We start from the raw sequence: 20,846 nt of genomic DNA, 5'->3' as shown, positions 1-20,846 counted from the left end.
CTTTCCAAAGGCATTAAAACACCCAAATAGGAGAACCATTTATTTTGTTTTTCACACAAAATACAAAGTTGTGTAGCAGTTCTGAAGCTAGCAACTCAAAGCTTCCTGAAGGCTTTAATTTTATCCTCATTAATATAAATTTTCTTGTAGAGTACCTGTTAAACATACTTAAAGTAAATCTGTACAACACCATAATCTGACATTTATACTTCACTAATTCTTACTCCTCCTTTCTAAATCTAATCCTTTTTGTATGAAACACCTTTACTACCAGTTAGTACTGAAACTTTGTTAAAAGATCTATTCAATTAAATAGTCAGTTTAAAACATCTGATAGAAATAATTATTGGTCTTTCCAAAGAACTTGCAGCGCTCTGACACAGGAAAATCTACTGTAATATAGTAAACTCAGAATAAGTCTAACATATTTGGAAAAGAACTTCATACTTAAAAGAGCATTCAAAAGCACTACATGGCCCCGTTTTCCTTCCTATTATTTCTTCACTTATTTTACTCACTTTTGGTAAGAATTTAAAGGCTCACAAAGTTCAGAACTTTCTTCTCTACTCATCTGTTTTTCCAAGTATTTTGCTGTTAAAACACACATGCTGTTCAAACACACACACAATCAAAATACTTTATCTTCCTAAAAAGCATCCTGCAAAAATAATAGTATATTCACAATTGCATAGCTACTTGCTTCAACAGTACTCTGATACTATACCTTTTATGAGAAGGCCAAATGCCAGGAGGACAGCGTTTCATACTGAACATATAAACTGCAGCCTCAGCAGTAGTGAAGAGACGACAGAAACACAGAAAAGAACAAACTACAACAGCAGATGCTGCTCTTCCATCCTACAAAAAAAAATTAAAAATGTAACTTTAAACCTAGTCAAAAAAGTATTACATAAGTTACTGAAAACCACACTATCTCCTTATTTAATGTAGTGAAGTTCAAGCTAGTGTCACCTTCAGATTTCAAGTCTGTATCTGAACATGAAACGTTTGATTTCCATACAAGACGAGACATTCACATTTGAGCAAGCAGGTAATATGTAGTAATTGCTTTAGCTTAACACCATTTGAAATTTTCAGTTTGTATTTACTACCTTACTATCACTAGCAGTCATTTTTAAGTTTTATTCCTGGCTGCTACCTTGTTGGGAACTAAAGTAATTTTACACCTGACTATTCAAACCACGTGCTTTGGTTAATATTAGTAGCTAACTTGCTTAACCTCAGTAGGTAGACTGCTGATGCCTTAGGCTGCAAGCTGTAACCCAGTATAGTAACCAGTATAGTAAACTTAGGCTGATCTCTTTCTTAGTTACAAGAGGTATCACCAAGATTAATTGTGCATGACTGATAAATTGTAACTGAGATTCTATATTGCATAAGTAATATTAATTAAGACTAGGTACTTAGTGATATATATTAGAGTGACTTTTATGATTAAAGGAAAATGAATTATAATACAAGAAATTAAAACACTGATCCTCTTTATGTAAAAGAGACCACAACCACATGCATCCTAGACTCACCTCTACCTGACAAAACACTTAAGATTCAGAAAAGCCAATGGCTGACAGAACAGGACCTCTCACTTTTTTTTTTGCTAGTATACAAACTGGTTTGGGGTTTTTTTGGTAGTCACTTGGCCATACAAGTGTGGAAGTAGTGAAGAAGGAAATGCTTTTCCTCAACTTGTTTTAACAGACATTTTATTCAAAGCCAAGCTTGTATTCTAACCACTACTGACGACAATGAAAAGAGTGTACGCCAGCACCACTGCAAGCCAGATTCTTAAAGAGCACTCCAGCAAATCAGTATTATTGCTGCTCGCGTAAACAGCAAGCCCAGTGATTTCCAGAAGTCACTAAGCTAGCCTATGATTCTATGGGCTGGACTCTGCCTTTCAGTTAAATCTCACTCAGATGGAACAAAACCATGGTCCCTACCCCGAGATGCCTACAATTTGGATAAAACAGTAATGAATACAAACCCCTGATCAGCATGACAAGCAGTGGCCTACGTTCACTTGCATCACAAAGCCACTTCCAAATTATATCATCATACCTAGCAATCCACAGCAAACACTTTTGCCACTGTGGCATGAAGTCAGAGGTCAACTTTATAAGACTTTAAAGGTCACTTTACAACCAGAAATACAGCATTCAAAACAATATCTTCTTAGAAAGCAAATCTCATGACAGAATCTTGTACTTCAGAAAGAAGTAAAATAGGAGCAAAAAAACCACTCCCATATAGAGATGAGAGCAAGAATTTAAATTTTTCCTTGTATGTTTTCACAAGGAGGATGGCTCTTGACTACAAAAATAAACAATCCTCAGGCATAAACAATAATTAAGGCAGCAATAAAAAGCAACAGTTGGAAACAGCAAGATTTTGAGCATAAGTTTTGTCCTAAAGTCTCAAACTAGAAAAGGTTTGTGTCTAAACTATTTTGAAAAGAAACAACCTTCATAAATTAAACATAACTTTTCCTAGGGTGTGTATAATTATCTTAACCTGGTTCATTTCAATCCAGGTCAAAAGCAGCTGTCGGAAGCACACAGAGCTGCAGCATACCCCATTGCAAGTCTCTTCGATGCTAAGTTCCACCAAGATGATTCCGCACTCACACCTTATTAAAGCTGTGCAAGTTTTCAGGGATGACCTTGCATCCTCACTGCAGGCCCCCAAACAATTACATGAAGGGTTACTGCAGGTGTCCAGGAGTTACTCCAGCCTCTAGTATTTGTGCTACCGTCTTGTCATATCAATAAAACAGGATGCCAGTTCACGACAGTTAAAACCAGTCACTGCCAGTTCAGAAAGACTTAACTGTAGCTGAAGTAAGGAGTTGCCATTTAAACCACACTTTCAACTCCTTGTTCTCCACTGTATCACTCAAATTACAATATGAAAGTTTAACAGTTCAGTGCATTATTGCAAAACTCTAAAGTAAAGATCAAGAAATCAGGAAGTCCTACCCAGTTGTGAATCCCAGACACCCAGAGGCAGTTTCACCTTCACAAGAAGCAACTCATGCTTTGTTATTCAAGTGTAGAATGTTTTTAGTCTCTATCTCCACCAGATGAAGCATTCTTTTCAACACAGATTTCTTGGCTTTTAAATCTACAAAACTTTTCAGCTAGATAAAACCAGGATACATATTGCAACTACCATTCCTTTCTAGTAGTTCTGGTATACACTTTTCACATCTGGCACACAGCCAGGTATTAACTTCCCTCACAAAGGAAGAGAAATGTTTTAGGTACCTTAAAGGAAACACTTCAAGGGAAAGATGTTACAAAAAAATAGTGCTTATTCATCACATCTGCTTCTTACCTACTTGACCAGCAATCATGTGATATGGATAAGTATCACTTTAATACAGAATTGGATTCCTAACCCCACAGCAGCACTGAAAATCACACTGGTTTTCAGGAGCTGGCAGTAACGGATTTTTTTCCTTGCAAAACTTTGGCACATTAACAAATTCTCTTTTAGACTCTGATATATTCCATATAGACTACTAAACTATATCAAATGATGGTTCTGAATACTTTCCAGCAGCATCATAAGCATTGTAACTAGTGTTGTGTTTCTCTTTACACTGCACAGGAAAAGAGGAATGTCAAAATTTCACATGCAATTCTCTTATGTAAACATAACAATAATGTCATTTTCAAATCTTGAGCATAGTGACCATTCTTCAAATTCATTTTTCACCTCATGTTAGACATGAAGTGGCTCTTGATCAAGAGTTTTATTGCTTTTTTGTGTTATAATCAAAGTTAATGACACATTAGACAACAGTGGAAGTTATAGTCACCTGCGGCCAGCAAAAGCAAGTTCCACAAGTCTCATACTCAGTTTCTGCAATTCTGCAGATGGAGATTACAATCTAAATGAACAGCAGTGGGAAAGGCAGTGTAAACCCAGCTGTCATTCAGAAAATATGAACAAAAAATAAAGCAAATACTAGAATAGCAAAGAAGATTCTTTCTCCTAAAGGCTACTTTGCCTTAATCCCTCCTCTACACAGTCTTCCCTGCTACCTGCACGCAAGCAAGGATTACATTACCCATATGAATTTGCCTAGGGATGAGATTTATGCAAATAACTTTCCTAAAGACACAGAAGGAAGGAAGTGTCCCCAGGCAGTAAAGTCAGTAACACCAACAAACTGAGAGGATATTAGCATCCTTATCCACAATACAAAGCTGGATTGACCAAAGCACTTCAGATTTAAAGCAATTTCTTTTTCATCTTACAAGGCAGTGCACAATGCAAACATTTTTCTGGTCTTGTTTCAGCCACAAATGCATGTTCTTGCATATGCTATACAGATTCTGAAGATTTGGCGCTCGTCTTGCTGGCCAGCCACATTCAGAAACCTGCAATGGAAGGGAGAGGAGAGAAAGATTATAGCCCCATACACTTACATAGCATAAACTATGTATGGAAGATGCAATTTTAACACTTAATGCACCCTTCAGGTAGAAATTCAGCAACATGCTGAAGAAAAATAGTCTTACATAGTGTAGGCATCACTTTATAGCATAAAATGCAGTAAAATTCAAGTCCTGTCTACAGTCGGCTGCACTAGAAGTACCAACAATTCAGATTACTATTTGAAATTTTCTTAGACCAGGGAATAAAGTAACACAGTTTTCAACTTGAGTTGTACATATATTCTTAAGCAAAATGAAACCACACAAAAAGAACTAAATTTGGTTTTACATTTGTCCTTTACTCAAAGAGCTTCAACAGTTGAGTAATACTCCCTCTGCAATTAGTGCCACGAAACTACCAAATAATAAACTTCACTGCTGAGAGCTTCCATTTTTATTATCAGCTGCCCAGTAAGAAAACATTGTATGAAAACCTGATCTCTGAGAGCTTACAACGCCTGAAGAGCACAAGTTCTATCAGGACCAAGGATACAACTTCAAAAGCAAGCTTTTTCTATTTCTTTTTAGCCAAGACCACAACCACTTAATGTGGAAGACCAAGTTTTCCTATCAGCAGCATGTTTTCCTACCCACATAAAAATAGTTTTAGTTCAAGGGTTACTCCAAGATCAGTTACCTGAACCGAGTATGACAAAAAAACCCAAACAACTTAATGAGGTCGTTTTTGTGCCAAACTCAGGAAAAAAGGCTGAAAAGGTCTGACATCCAAGAAGTCTCCTACAGCTTTTGCCTGTATTTTATTCAGAAGCGAGCAGTTTCAGAAAGCATCATGCTGCAATAAATTAAAATGGAATCAATCTTCTTTTGTTAGTGAAATGTTTATAAAGTCATCAGTGAACAAATAAAGTTCAAATAAAGGCTAAGGCAAGCAGCTCTTTACATTCCTGTTCAAGATAGGATTTGATAAAATTTTCACTACATCTCAAATATTACAGGAGCAGTGAAAGAATTATTCTGCAGCATTACAGCTAAAAACCAGAAAACATCCTAGAAAAGCAGGTATATTCAAAAAAGCAAGCACCGACTTTTTTTCTGATTTATCATTTACTTTCTGCTTAAACATTAGCTTTCTTACAAGAAGTATACCATACAACACTACTTTCTTTTCCTTGGGATCTATTTTAAGCTCAAAGTCATCTAATCATTACCAGAATGATGGAGAGTGCACAACCTCTCTGAACAACCTATTTAAGTAGGACTCAAAGGTAGTAGAGAATACTTCAAAACTTCCATCAACTTTAACCAAGGTCAAAGAAATTTGTAAGAGTTCTATACAGATAACATATAGCAAGAAGGCAAGATTATATAATTTCACAAATTAAGAACTTCAGAAACTCTTCTCCTTTGATATAGTTTAAGGCTCATCATAATTATCTTTTGCAGACACTAAGAAAAAACGAAGCTTCCCTAGCTTCCCATGTGGCTGCCTTCAACTTCATTATTCAGCGCTGGTAAGTCAACCACTAGCAGTCTTTGTGCATTTGGATTTCCAAGACTGACAGGAAAAAATTGACCAATATATTTAAAGAGTTTGTTTCTCAAGTAAAATACCTGCCTTTTTTTTGTTTTTAAACAGAAGGCACTATTTTGTAGAAACTTCCAAAATACTCCTAGCCAATAAAGTGAGGAGGATCCTACAATATTTTGCCAAATTATAATCTACTATCACTTCCCCCCAAAAAAGACAAAATAAATGTCAAAAAGACAAACGTGGAACAGAAGAGTTCCAGATCACAGTAAGATTTAGTTGTGTTCATACTACCATTCACAGTACAAACACATCAGGAATACCAATGTATAGGGAACTGAGACTTGCATAATCAAAACATCATTCCCAGGATAAACTATTTCAGTCACAGTATTTCTAATTCCATAAACAGAGACTGATAGCTTTGTAGGACGATGAGTAAATTAGTTCACTATGCCAGCTTCAGTGGACTTACCAGCAATTTAGTGCTAAAAAGCATTGCTGAAGATTTTGCTTTGAGATGCCTGCTCCAGTGATCAGGCAGGTGGCTTTCTGTGTGGTTAAGCTTTGCCTTCCATGCTGAGCAGCCTCTGTCTGAACCTCACACTGAACCAGATATGCAGGTGAAGTTGACTGCTTCCACCCAAATAGGGGGTAATCCTTTTTAGTGTGACACCACTTTGTCTTGTCTACAAGTTTACAAGGAAACCAAAGGAAGGCACAAGTACTAGACAGAATATTAAACATACTTTGGCCTGACAATCTAAGTGAACCTGGATAACTGAAGTAATACTAATGATGGCTCTGCAGGGTAAGACCTAAAAGGGGTTCGGCTGTAACAAATAATGTTTCTAGACTGTCCTCTGGGAAGTGGGAAATGAACATGATCACTACAGATTGTTTAGGAGAGGTCTAACATGGCCAGTGCTAGACAACTCACAAGAGTAACACTGTTGTGTAAGTTCCACTACTGAGCTTACAGGACAGCCGAACTATCCACTAGCTCCTAAGAGCTGTCCTCAGTACCTTATTATCAAATTAGGCAAAAGTTTTCATTTTAGTATCAGAAAAATACGCTAGCAGAGACTCAGGCTAAGCTATACCAATACTTCAAGCAGTAGTAATAAGCAGACAGCTAGAGCTGAGCCATATGGCAAATAAATAGCATGCAGGGGAACAAGAAGACAGTAAACAGGTTGTGCAGGATCAGTCACCGAAGTATTATCTTCAATAAAAAATGACCCTCTGAATGTAGGAGAGATTGAAATTCTAGTACAACTCTTAATTACGTTAAGTATTCTCCATGCAAGCCTGAAACATGTAAGGTAGCTGTACAGGGTTTCACAACATCACTAGCCTAGGAAACACAGATTTTAGTAAGTAAGATCAAAGATTTGTCTTTAACAAGCAAAGTTTGGATTGAAAACAAAGACAAGCAGAACATAGGTTACACTTTGACCTTTTTTTACTTATTCTTTTGTCATCTTTCTGATTAAGTAGCCTACTTTAACATACTTCACAACAAAAAGCTGAAGGTGTAATCAAGACACTGTTGGAAAACTTTTTACAGAAATATGTAAAAACTATACACACCCTATTATGGAATCTTGAGGGCCTGTATGTTCTTGGAGAAAGATTGTATACAGCATAGTGGCCAGGATGTTTAGAGTCCAGATATAACCGCACATCTTCTATGTTATTTTTGATGGCAGATTCTACACCTTCAGCTGGGAAGGACATCACTGAAGAGACAAACACAACCAGTTTAAGACCTCACATTTTTCATATATTAAGAACAACCAGGAATTATTCTTAAGACAGACATAGCTATCATACCAGCAATTCTGGAAGTGATGTATGATATATCCAAGTCTCCTTTTGCATAACTGAAACAGAACACATTGGAGTTAATACTGGGAAATAGAGCTATTCAAGTCCTACATCTAAAAAAACAGGTCTCAAGCTACATTCACCACCATGAATAACGTTTCATTTTTTCCATCTGAGGCTCATTACATCACACCAAGGTTTTCAGAACTGACCTTGTATTTGAACAGTTACTCATCTACATCAGTTGCAATAAACCCATCTCTAGGGATTTTTGTATGGATGCCTTCAATGTTTAACTCATTCCTTTAGCCTCTACTCTTATTGATAAACATTCACCGTACATATCAATTTGAAAGCCTAATGAGGATGCATTAACACCTTTAATGAAAAACATCATAACGCTTAAAACAGACTATTTGTTAAAACATGTATCTTTAATTACATAATTCTGTCATATTACTAACTGGCCCAGATGATCACGCTGCTCAATTTCTTTATTCTACATGAACTGAGGGTATGCGAATCTCTTCTTTTAAATGATTTCTCCAAACTCCCATAATGAGTAAAGTATTAATCATTACTCATCTCTTTCTCTCATATTTGTGCACTGCTTTAAAAAGGAACCTTTTTGAAAAACAATCTCCCAGTGATTTCTTTTTGCATTTATGTCCATTCTCCAAATACCTACTTAATCATCCACATTATGCCAATAATTTTTTTCAGATCAGTGGGTTGTTTTTTTTTTCTAAGGTATCTGCTGTGTAGCAGGATGAAAGAGCTCAAGAAAAAGACTAAAGAGCCCCAGTGCAGGTCAACAACCTTTAGCATAATCACATAGGTCTGCATTCCTGGTTGGAAAAATAACAACAAACCTCACCTACTGAATTTGGTTTAGACATCCCTAACTTAAAGCCAGTAGCATATCTCCAGAATATCAAAATGCCTTCACAATACTATGATGTATGTTTAAGTAATGCAGAGGCACTATCAAAGCAATACTTTCATATCACTCTAAAGTTTTAAGACACTGCTTGAAAGAGCAGACCTAGGATACTATACTAAAATTCTGAAACATCAAGAGAAAACATTATGCTTTGATCCTTACTGCTTGCTAGTAAACAGGGAGGAGGGCTGGAGGGGTTGATAAAAAGATTATTGAATTTACAAGGACAGGGAGGAGGATTTTTGGTAAGGAAAGAACTGCTCTGAAAGCAAGCACATTACACAGTATTTATGCAGAATGGCACAATCAGTGCCTTAACACCTGTAATGACACACGGTCTCAAGAGAACTTGAAACCACAACAAGGATGTCTGAGCATCTCACTAGACAAAGCACTAAAAAACAAAGCCTTGAAAAAGCCTGCATAAGGAGGTAAACAAAATGGCCATGTAAACATTATTTCAAAAATCTTTTCACCTTTGAAAGGACATAACTTCATCATGCAGCTCAAGTGGTAACACTGCTGCAGCCAAACTAATTAAGGCAGACATTTACAATCAGAGCTAATCATTGTTTCACAGTATCACAGAAAGAGTCAGAGTTGGAAGGGACCTTCAAATATCCAGCCCCCCAACTAAAGCAGGATGATCTAGCACACATTATAGGGGATTGCGTCCAGGTAGGTTTTGAATATCTCCAGAGCCTCCACATCCCCTTTAGGCAGCTTGTTCCAGTGCTTTGTCACCTTCACAGTAAAGAAGTTTTTCTATATGTTTAGATGGAACTTCCTGTGTTCCAGCTTAAGCCAACTGCCCCTTGTCCTTGTCACTGGGCACTCCTGAAAGGAATCTATTCTCCACCTTCCTTACACCCACTCTTTACATATCTATAGACACTGACGTGGTCTCCTCTCAGTCTTCTCCAGGCTAAAGAGTTCCAGCATTCTCAACCTTTCCTCAAGAGATAGATGCTCCAGTCCCCCAGTCATCTTCGTTGCCCACTGCTGGACTCTCTCCAGTAGCTGCCCATCTCTATTGAACTGGGGAACCCAGAACAGTACACAATACTCCAGATGTGACCTCACTAGGGCAGCATGGAGGGGGAGGATGACCTTCTTCAACCTACTGGCCACACTCAACACATCCCAGGATACTTTGGGGCCAAGAAGGCCAGTAGTATTTACTAAAATCAATTACGAGCATAGTCCTTTACATAACTGGGAAGTGTTAAATGTTAATTGTTGCTTATAACCACCAGCTTCAAGCAAGAAAACATGCAGATAATTCTAACGATAGCAACTTTTTTTTTGACAGCAAGGTAACCAACCACCTAATACTACAGCCTGAGAATAAAGAACCATTATCTCTTTGTTACTGAGGTTAGGCAGCAATTTGAAACAGCAGCACACAACTGTTAAGAGCAAAACCACAACATTCTTCATATTCCTTTGAGAACATTTTCAGATATTGACTTACTGGCAACAATAATCAATTCAGCTTCGCTTTTTACATTTGTCTAAAATGCAACATTAAGAGAAGCATTGAGTGAGTGGATTAATGGTTTAACCCTTACCTTGCCTGAGAATTCAGTACCAGGGTGGGGAAATGTAATTTAACACTTAAGCATGGCTAACCACAAAGAGGATAGGTGAATCTGAGTGGACATAACATTTTTAAAATTGCAAGAAGGCCAATGGCATCCTGGGGTGTATTAGAAGGGGAGTAGCGAGTAGGTCAAGAAGGGTCCTCCTGCCCCTCTGCTCTGCCCTGGTGAGGCCACATCTGGACTACTGTGTCCAGTTCTGGGCCCCTCAGCTCAAGAGAGACAGGGAACTGCTGGAGAGAGTCCAGCGCAGCCCCAGGGATGATGGAGGGATGGAACATCTCCCTTAAGAGGAAAGGCTGAAGGAGCTGGGTCTCTTCAGCTTGGAGGAGACTGAGGCCTGACCTCGTTAATGTGTATAAATATGTAAAGGGCGAGTGTCAGGAGGACGGAGTCGGGCTCTTCTCAGTGATGTCCAATGACAGGACAAGGGGCAATGGATAGAAGCTGGAACATAGGAGGTTCCACAAAAACATTAGGAAAAACTTTTTCACTGTGAGGCTGACAGAGCACTGGAACAGGCTGCCCAGGGAGGTTGTGGAGTCTCCTTCTCCGGAGATATTCAAAACCCACCTGGATATGTTCCTGTGTGACCTACTGTAGGTGATCCTGCTCTGGCAGAGGGGTTCGACGAGATCTTTCAAGGTCCCTTCCAACACCAAACATCCTGTGATTCTGTGAAGCATGAGTCTTACCATACACAAACTGCTCAAAAAGTACAGCTTAGTATGTCAACAGAGCACAGTCAACTCAAGCACGTTGTTTTAGAGGGAAAAAAAAACACCTGCATGCCTGTTACAACTGAAAAAGCTCATGATGTTTGTGCTGTATTAATTAAAATGTAGCTGCTAAACTGCTACACAAGTCTCCTAAAACATGTGACCTTGTCCTTGAGTTACTACTCCTTGAGCTTCATCCCGAAGACCTATTTCAGCAGTAAGACTTGAAAACAAAGTACTTTTAAGTGTAGTGTTTCATGTCAGACTGTAACTGGGGGTGCTTTAAATGGCAGGAAGGTAAAAAAATGCTTACTCTCCACAATGGCAAGCATTCCTACACATTTAAAGATATAAACCTATAAACAAAAATCAGGAATAAGGTCAATCCTTTCATGTTGTTAATAGCAATGTTGCTGGCAGGTGATAATAGTAGGAGAACATAGAAACAAATTAGAAGACTGCACAGAGGGTTTTTTACTTGTGATCTGTATGGAAAACTGTGTGCTTTTCAAAGGTCTAATAACGCTTAACAAGAAAGTATGTTATGACAATAAAAGTTAGTAATTTTTCTGATGATACTAGGCGGCTTCAAGGCTGTTTAGTAAGAAGTCTAGTAGGAAACGCAACAAATAGATACAAAGTCAAAAGTCAATTGGATGTTAAAAACTTAACACTGTTTAAACAGTTGGCATCATCAGTCTTTCCAGGTACCAGCTGTAAAGACCATCCCTATTATTAAACAAAAGATAATTCCAGCAAATTAATTTTAAAATAATTAGATTTAAATTAACTATTAAATTCACAAAATAAACTAGCTGACTTACAGCACAGAATTCTACAATGCATAGTTACCTTGTGTTTCTATAGAAAGAATAAAGACTGACTAACCAGCACAGCCACAATATAAGCACACAAACCATTATCTTAAGTAATGCTCTAACACTAAGCAATCTTCCTCTAGACACTCCTACACTCACAAGAGTAGAAAAACATCTATTCATTTACTAATCACTATTTTTGCAGTTTATGTTTTTAAAAGACAGGAAGAAATGCAGCACTCAAATTCACATCAATCCATTTCCACTTTGTTTTGCTTCATAGAACTTAGTCATTCAACTACCTAATACAATACAAAGATCTGTGAAATAAAACATTAGCGCAGCATCAAATCAGAAACAATTACCTTAGAAGCAAAGAAAGCTAGCAATAAAAGGCAGCTAATTGTTTCCTAGATTACTAGATTATAATCTCTTCAGTGAAGGAGACTCTTCTGACAAGCAAAACAAGGTTGACTGAAAGTTTTGCATGCTGCTTTCAACAGCAGTGAAGACCGGATACTTAAAACATTTAGACATGTTTTTCAGCAGGGCATCTGTAACTGTATGAATGCAGACCTCAAGAAGCATAAAAGCTGGTCAAGGGCACAGACAGCACTGTCATAAGACAGAGTTGGACAAGCTCAGCAGAGGTATTTGAGGCCTCACAGCTGCAACCGAGTTATGAGGCACAGATGAGTACTTCCACTGGAATAAAGTTCCCTTTTCTGCAGACACTGTTTTGTCATATCAGGCCCTCCGGCCCCTTCAGAGTGGCATATGTGCTCTGAGTGTCTATACACCCTGGTACTTTCATTCAGGTCAGTTTATATCAACAGAGGACTAAAACACTGTTGCTCTAGGTTTTCTCTCATGTAGTTACAAACTGCTTCTGCCTGACCTGAGTCTGCAGAGGATTAATGTGACACCTGCCTGGGGACAATCAAGAGGACCCTAATTCACCCTACTATTCCTTATAGACCATGACATGCATTCTAGTTTTCAGGCCTTATACCTTATCAGGATAAACAAGACACCAAAACTCAAATTAAGACAAAGGCAGCTACAGGACAGAAGTAAAAAATTAACATTTTTGTAGCAACTACAAAACACTAACTCTTCCACTGTAGTTTGGATTCAATGAGCAAGAAGTCTGTCTGCAGATAGAGGAAATAATCCACAATTGAGAAAAGCCATCAGAAGTAGGGAGGAGAAAGCCTAACTAATGAGATGATAAGACTCCAGCATGAGGAGTGTTTAAGTGTTGAGAGGAAAATGCACAACAATAAAATGGTATTTTAGTTTGTCCAGAATGTCTGCTTCTCATGCTGGTTGCAGAGTTTTGGAAAGGTAGTCAAGAATGCAACAGTAGAAGAAGTATTCTCACATCCCTGATGGTATCAGCTGTAGCCACTACACAAGTTTGTAGGTGTAGAGAATGACCATCATAACAAATGTCCTACAGTGGATGCAAACAAAGAATTAACACTTCAGCTCGGTTAAAGCATAAATAGTTGAGGAATGCACAAGCCCAGTGGTGAGATTCTCAGCATTGAACATTCACTGTGCTGCTGAGAATCTGAAATGCTTGAAGAACCTGAAACTACCTTAAGTCCTGCATAACATGAATTCATGTTATCTGCTCGCATTAATTCACGTTTTGCCATTTCACTGGACTGTTAAATACAGCTAAGATTCAAAACACACAACAGACTTGTCAAGGAACTAAGGGCCAGTAGAGAATATTGGTAAATTACAAGTAGAGCTCCTCTTTCAGTATTGGTTGAACATTACCTGGAAAATAAGAATGGAAGTAACTGGTTCTCACTAGCATAATTATATACTTGGTGCATATTCCCTCCTCTTTTTTCACTCCACAACACAATGACTAAATTCACCTAGGTAACACAAGAAAACAAAAAGACAGTTGTACAAAGACAGAGGGTTCTCCACAAAATGAACATTTGTTCATGTTAGTGCAGAGCTTGAGCAAAAAAACTGACAGTCTTACATGCTCTGTCAAAGGTGATGTGCAAAAGTCACCTAAATATAAGCTGTCTGACCAGCTTAGTCCAAACCGTCTGTAAGGGACTGATTTCCTCATGATCAGTCTTGAGACTTGACATATACCCTCTGATGATACCCTGTCAATCCACCACAGCGCATTCAAGTGCTGTGCCTCACCTGCTGATAAAGGCCTGTGGTTCACTGATCCAACCTGGATATTAAAGATATTTAGAGCTACAAACCAAAATCAGGTCAAACTACTACATTCACAAGCCTTTCAGCTCTAGCAAATATCCACATGACTTTCAGTAATTAACACAAATAAGATGAAAAAGAAATGAGCTTTACTTTGACCAATACTAAGTTAAAGGCATGCACTAGGACATCTCCAACAGCACTCACATTCCTGACAGAGGCTCAAACACTACCAGAAGGTACAATGATGGCAGGTATGGTTTGAAGCAGTTTAGAGGATTCCAACAGTTCCATGCAAATTGAAGGCATAAATGATCCTGTCACTATAAGGCTTTGAATCTTGAGCCTCAATCATACTATCAATCATACTTCTCCATTTTTATCAAAAAGTGATCCTAACTAAGGTGCCAAATACATAGTTCAGCCAGAAAACACTAACTAGTTATTCAGAAGTAGCACAGTAACTCTAAGAACAAGATAAAGACTTATTTGGGGCAGTCACCATAATCGTAGAATCACAGACTGGCCTAGGCTGGAAGGGACCTTAAAGATCATCTAATCCAACCTCCCTGTCATGGGCAGGGACGTCTCTGAATTAGATCTAAGCAAACAATTGTAGAGAAAAATATGTGAACCAAACAGCATCTTTTTAGACAGGAAGTACTCACAAATACATCACCAGAAGCTACCAGATGAGCTCTTCAGATATGGCTGGATGTACAGTTACTGTTTTATTCTTTGCACACTACACTTACTATGGAACCAAAGAAAATTACATAGAGCAAAAAGACAAACACACCTCTTAGGTACGAGAGAAAAAAACAAGGTGCAGGCAGGCACTGAATAAGTCATTCCATATTAATAAGTCAGGTTTTGACAATCCTAATCCACTACTACAAAAGGGGAAAATGGCATTAAGATGAAATTCAAAAGAGTAATTCAAATTCCAGCGACCGTAAAGGAAGAAATTGCTTGCAAGAGCAGGAAGAGGAAGCTTCTTCAAACATAGCTGACTGATAGAGGCACAACAGTCCAGAAAGTCATGCAGAGACAAGTACGAGAAAGTGAAGTGCAGGAATACTGAAGAAGCATGCAGTGTACAATCAAAATATAGTATCAGAGTAAGATCTAATGCTGGAAAACAGGCATGGGAGGGGGAGCTTAAAATTTTGTCAAAGGTAGAGAAGAAATTAAATATTTTCTGTCACAAAGGAAGGAAAGTAATTTCTCTGCTGCAAAACTTAAATCTAAGCAAAACTAGCAGAATTTAAGACAAGGAATTAAGTACCTTTAAGTTTATAAATAGTAGAGCTGTCAAAAGGCAATGAATCTGCAGAATATTTCCATGTTTTATCACAGAGTAAATTTTGTTTAACAAGATACCACAAAAGGAACAGAGGTAGGACTGAAGAGGGGAGAAGATCATTTCCACAGAAGGTAGCAGCTACAAGGAGATAAAGAACAGAGGCCTGCAAGACAGTACATGCCAAAGAAATAAAATGCTTAAAAGTTGTAGCTCATCATGTTACTTCATACACGGAATTCATACAGCTCTGCTAAGCTGCTAACAGATCATGGCTTTTCAACATGCAACAGTTCACTCCCCTTGTATATCTCCCTACACCCTCTTCAGTCAGATTGTTTTCCCCAGGGTGAAAGGTTTGACATTACTGCACCAATTGCTGTAGAAACCTCAAGGGCAAACCAAAGTTGCACAGCTTTTGCAACTTTTAAGGAACAGAGGACCCGGCCTAAGCCATGCATAGGAAATTTAGAACAGGCTAAGTACAAGAGGAGACAGCTAAGAACGCACTTGAAGTGGCTAGAGAGGTCTACAGATCTAACTTATCTGATCATTACAAACATTTTAGAGGACCACTATTACACTCAGTGTAATCACACTCAGTGACAGGAAGACATGTTGCAATCAACAGACTTTAATCCACAGCACAGTATCCCAACGAAAGGGCCACAAAATTTACACTGAAGGACAAGGTTCAGTTTTTCTTAGGACGCTCTAGTTCAATCGCAGTTATCAATAGAGACTTAATGGGCTCTTCCTAGAATTTAAAAAAAAACTTTTACACTGCATAAAATTTTATTGTGAGTTAAAAACATACAAATCATACAGATTAATATTGATAATACAGAGCTACTAGAAACATTTGAAATGGGTCTGAAAAATCTGGTTAGAAAAAACAAATAAATCACACGCTAGGTATCTGAGAAAAGATATCAAAACAGTAGATTATTACTCCATGTAATGCAAGGCAAAGGGGACAAACAGTGCAGACCTCGCTTTGCCTTGGGGGCTTCGGATTCCACCTGAAAACTAAACTGGACAGAAAAGCTCGCAAACTATTTTCTTGTAGTTTTTCTTCTCAATTCCATTCCTTTTATTTGTACCTTTCATGATACTATCTTCTTTTCTTCCTCTCTTATTTAGGAAGGCCCTATTTAATAATTCAACTCATTTCCTCAGAACCATGATAGTCTTATTCTATACCTCCATGCTCTGCTCCAGCCCCAACCTGTTCATCTCTCCCAAGCTTTCTGAATCTTTTGGGAAAGTAGTACTTATGGACAGGCTTTTGACCTGACATTCTCATTTCTAGTATATGACTGCTGAAGTAACTTCTGGATCAATATCATTCATTAAAACCTCAGGGCTAGCTACCAGCTAGCTCATACTTGGAAAAGTATGTTGAATTTTACCATTTCTGGAATATGCTCCTAACTCTTCATTTAGAACTCTTACCAGCACAATTTTAAGGTTTTATTTTGTTTTGGGTTTTTTTTTTACTCACTTGGCCACAGACTGGATAACTTTAGAAGATGTATCCTTAATATTAGTGAAAAATCGCTCTGTTCCACCCCTCAGAATATCAAAGAACCCTCCATAAGTCTGGTCGCATTCCGCAACGGTCAGGCCTAGAGTAGTTGAATAAAAATAATTGTACTTTAAGTCACATCCTGGAATGGGCTCCATACTAAAGCAGGTTGCGTACAAAGCTGAAACTGAATGCACATACAGGCTACGCCTTGCTCTAAGGCTCACAGGTCTAAAGTTCTCCTTAACTATGACATACACAAAAAATAGTACTTCCTGAATTCAGGAGTACTAGCAAACTACTTAACACATTGTACAATTCACTGTTCAATTGACACGGGAAAAAAAATTCTGAAAGTAAAATACTTCATATTGCCAGTATAGCAAAATAAGCAGTGTCTTAAAGGACATCTTATCATTAGCAAATTTGCTTAAGCACCCCCACTAGCAACATTTCGGTGCAGGGCTTCAAAAGCTGCTAGCATAATTAAGTTACTTTTTAAGCACAACATTCCAGCTAGCACGACACCCCTATTAATATGATTGTGTACAATGAATTGTATTAATTTTTTTCACAAAATAGATGGCCAGACACTGTTTTGATTATAATTGTATTAGGAAGCTGGATTCTCCCACAGAAATTGATATAGAGATAACATTACTGCAATAAATATTACACATTTTTAGAAGTCTCCCTGGAACATTAATACCCTTTGTCTCACTGGCAATTCAAGCAAGAAATACCAAGCTGGGAGGAAAATCGAATACACTGAAATATACTCTTGATATCTTCTGCATTAATTGAAGTGTTCTATATTCACATACGATAGACAAGATAGAGAAATTCCCATTTATTAAGTAACTGAATGTAAATAAGCCTATCATGAGTCTCGTTTTCTTTAAGTGCACATATTTTCAAATTAATGAACTCTGGAGTATCTACTTTTACAGAATTGGTATGTCACCTTTTAATTGTGTCATTGTGGAGACATGTTTCGTTTTACTCAATTTAGTACTACTTGTCCAGCTACTTACTGTTTTCCCCCAGATGGAACGACAACTACTTTTCCTCACCCCTGATGTCTTGCAGTGCAACCATCTCCTGAAGTCCTCCTTGCACAATCCACCCATAATTACCTGGGCTAAAGGTAGTATCAGCTACAGCTGTTTCTGAAATCACTTACTAGATCGACAATAAACTGAGTTTAGGCTGCTGGTTTTTCCCTTTGAGGCGGTCAGACATGAGTCTTTTGGAAGTGACAAAACTAAACAGCTTTAGATCATGATTACTGACAGATGTACTTCAATTTATGACAGGGTGTCAAAAGTCTTTTGGGGGGTGGAGTGGGAAGAAGGATGGAGAGGTGGACCCCAGATGCTTACAGAACTGTGTTTCTTCCTCCTACAGGCTTTTCACAGGGTAAAAATAAATGTTAGGTCCATAACTCCTTAGGATTAATGAACTGCTGTGGTCTACGCTCAAAATCCCTGCAATTGCTTCCGTGTTTCTTTACTGGATTACCTCAACTGACATCAAGCAGCTTTAGCATTAAGTATCAACAGATACAGAATACGTGTTACCTTTTTCAGTTGTAACCTATCTGATGCTAAGCAGTTCCTCTTAGAAAGCAGAAAGCTGTCACTTTCTTACACCAAATATCCAATATTGTGCACAAACTCAGGATATGTACTGATTTCAATAACTTCTGCCACAAAGTAACGAAGTTTCAGTTAAAATACAGTACTTACGACAAGGTTTTTAACAGCTTAAGTTTAAACTCATCTTAAACTCTCCTCTTTATATAACATATTTTCAAATAGTGTTGACTCATTGAATCAGAAAGCTTTGGGTTTAAAATGTGGCATTTTTATTTGTTTGTCATAACCTGAAGATTAGTTTCTCTACACCTCTTAAGAACATTATTGCTTATTGTATCCACCACTTTCATCACGTTCTAGTTCACTTTTTTAAAGTCTCCCTCACCCACAGCATTTTAGTTTCAATTATTTTACACAGGAAATTTCATCTTGTCCAGCAACGAACTGGGAAATTCACATTTGCAGTAACAACATAAAACCAAGCACTGTGAAAAATAAAACAAGATTAAAACCAGCAATATAAACACAAAATACCTAGTACTTGTGCAAGATATCCAAAACCCCCAAATGTTTGGGGGTTTTGTCACATAGAAGACACACGATTGGTTTTACACTAAGATTCTTTTTCTGCACTTACCTGCATTGTACATATTGTTGAGCTGTCCCACAGGCTTGGAGCTCTGTGTAACAGAGGTCACAGATGTTCGAGGCTGAGCATTGTTTCCATAGCCTCCATTTTGTTCCAGGAGCTAAGGAGATTAATACTCACTATGAGTATTTTCTTGCCAATTCAGACAACTTGTTATGCTCTGTAAATTACTTTTACTTGGGGAGAACAAGCAAGCTGAACCTCAGGAAAAAGTCAGAAAGTTAAGATACGCTAATTGATTAACTTGCAGTATTGTGTAAATTAAGTGTGGAACAGAAGACACTTAAGTGGATTTCAAGTAAGTGTAGTCAGAACCTTCACATACTAGATTTTTCTGTGCAAGTTAATTATGATTAAACACAACATGTCAAAGAGAGCACCTGCATACTAAAGAATGACCCAAGACCATGAAGAGACTTTCACCAAGCAGTAAGAACTACAGCTAGCTTCCTTCAATGTCATGCGAGCTCAGTGCTTGAAAAGGCCTATTTTCAAAGGCACTACAACTCTTATAGACCCATTCAATTGAAGTTTACAACAAATGAGTGTGAAATTTTCAAAAGACTAAGGAACAGGGGACCTGCTTTGACATCTGTTACTAATCTCACACTCAGTGGATAGGAGTGGAGAGAAAGGAGATATAATCAATAATACTTCTTATGTGACATCTTTACCTCTGTGATGGGGGATTTAGGATTTACATTCCTAGCTGCAGCAATCTCCTGCAGTTGATTAACAAGTTCAGTGATCGACAGTCTCTCCTCCGGGTTCACCTTCAAAGTGGAGCCTAAAAAAGGAGATGCAGAAAGTGTAACAGGAACATATCAGAGCTTTTCTCCCAGAAGATAATAATTTATTCAGTGTACTCCAGTGTAATAAGCAATCAAGCACAGAGTGGAGTGACTGGTAAATCTGTATCTAAATATCATTGTCATAACAGGTATCCATGAAAACACATCATTTACAGTTAACTGATCCTAAAGTTTACTCTTTGAAGCATTCTTAATGAGTAACCTCAGAAGCAACTTCATATTTAATATTGTTGAGGTTTGAAACATTTCTGGCACAATATTTAAAGCTTCCATTGATGTACCTGAAATTTAAATAAAACAATTTCTAAAGCAAACTCGAAATCATGTCAAAACATCAGCTGTTCTTATGGACTAATTCAGTTCCTAAGTAAGACAGGCAACAGCACTATGAACCTAAAAGTTTCATTTAAAATTTTGAAGTTTTTTTGATAATAATTTGAATTTAAAAAAACCCAAGAAGGTGGTGTAAGTTAGCCTTTTTCACTAGCATGTCAATAATACTTAACTGTCAGTAGGTACAACACTGTCAATGAAATGTATCCATAAAGATACCAAATTAAATAACATTGTAAACTTACGAATGAGATCATGAAACACAGAATAGCGAGTATCGTTTTGTGGAATGACATATTTTCCATTGACTATGCGAAGTTTAGCTCCATCTTCAAAAGGATGTTGCCTAAAGCACAGCAAGTAAAGGATACAGCCCAGAGCCTACACAAAGATAAAGGCAGAAATATTTCTTAGAAACATTTAGGGTGGGGAAAAAAAAAAAACAAACCAAAAACCAAAATAAACTCAAACCAAGATTAATGAGTCCATCCATTAGCCTAACACCACCTAGAACACTACTAAATCATGCTCCTAAGCACAATATCTACACATCTTTTAAAT

General features: G+C 37.7%; 1 protein-coding gene across 1 annotated transcript in view; it reads right to left on the bottom strand.

The window, feature by feature from the left end:
* The window catches only part of LOC104280321 (cyclin-G-associated kinase-like), a gene marked incomplete at both ends in the record, with an annotated part of 22,416 nt that extends 1,750 nt beyond the window's left edge, over positions 1–20,666 (bottom strand). The window contains 8 exons of the mRNA XM_009877937.1: positions 725–858; positions 4,284–4,406; positions 7,546–7,694; positions 7,789–7,838; positions 16,870–16,993; positions 19,129–19,240; positions 19,815–19,927; positions 20,531–20,666. Of these exons, the coding sequence (XP_009876239.1) occupies positions 725–858; positions 4,284–4,406; positions 7,546–7,694; positions 7,789–7,838; positions 16,870–16,993; positions 19,129–19,240; positions 19,815–19,927; positions 20,531–20,666 (941 nt within the window). The remainder of the gene's footprint in view (positions 1–724; positions 859–4,283; positions 4,407–7,545; positions 7,695–7,788; positions 7,839–16,869; positions 16,994–19,128; positions 19,241–19,814; positions 19,928–20,530) is intronic.
* Positions 20,667–20,846: the final 180 nt, after the last annotated feature.

Source organism: Apaloderma vittatum, unplaced genomic scaffold, assembly GCF_000703405.1.
Source record: "Apaloderma vittatum isolate BGI_N311 unplaced genomic scaffold, ASM70340v1 scaffold2641, whole genome shotgun sequence".
Lineage (NCBI taxonomy): Eukaryota > Metazoa > Chordata > Aves > Trogoniformes > Trogonidae > Apaloderma > Apaloderma vittatum.
The sequence above is the reverse complement of the archived record's forward strand: the minus strand, read 5'-3'. Positions and strand labels throughout refer to the sequence as shown.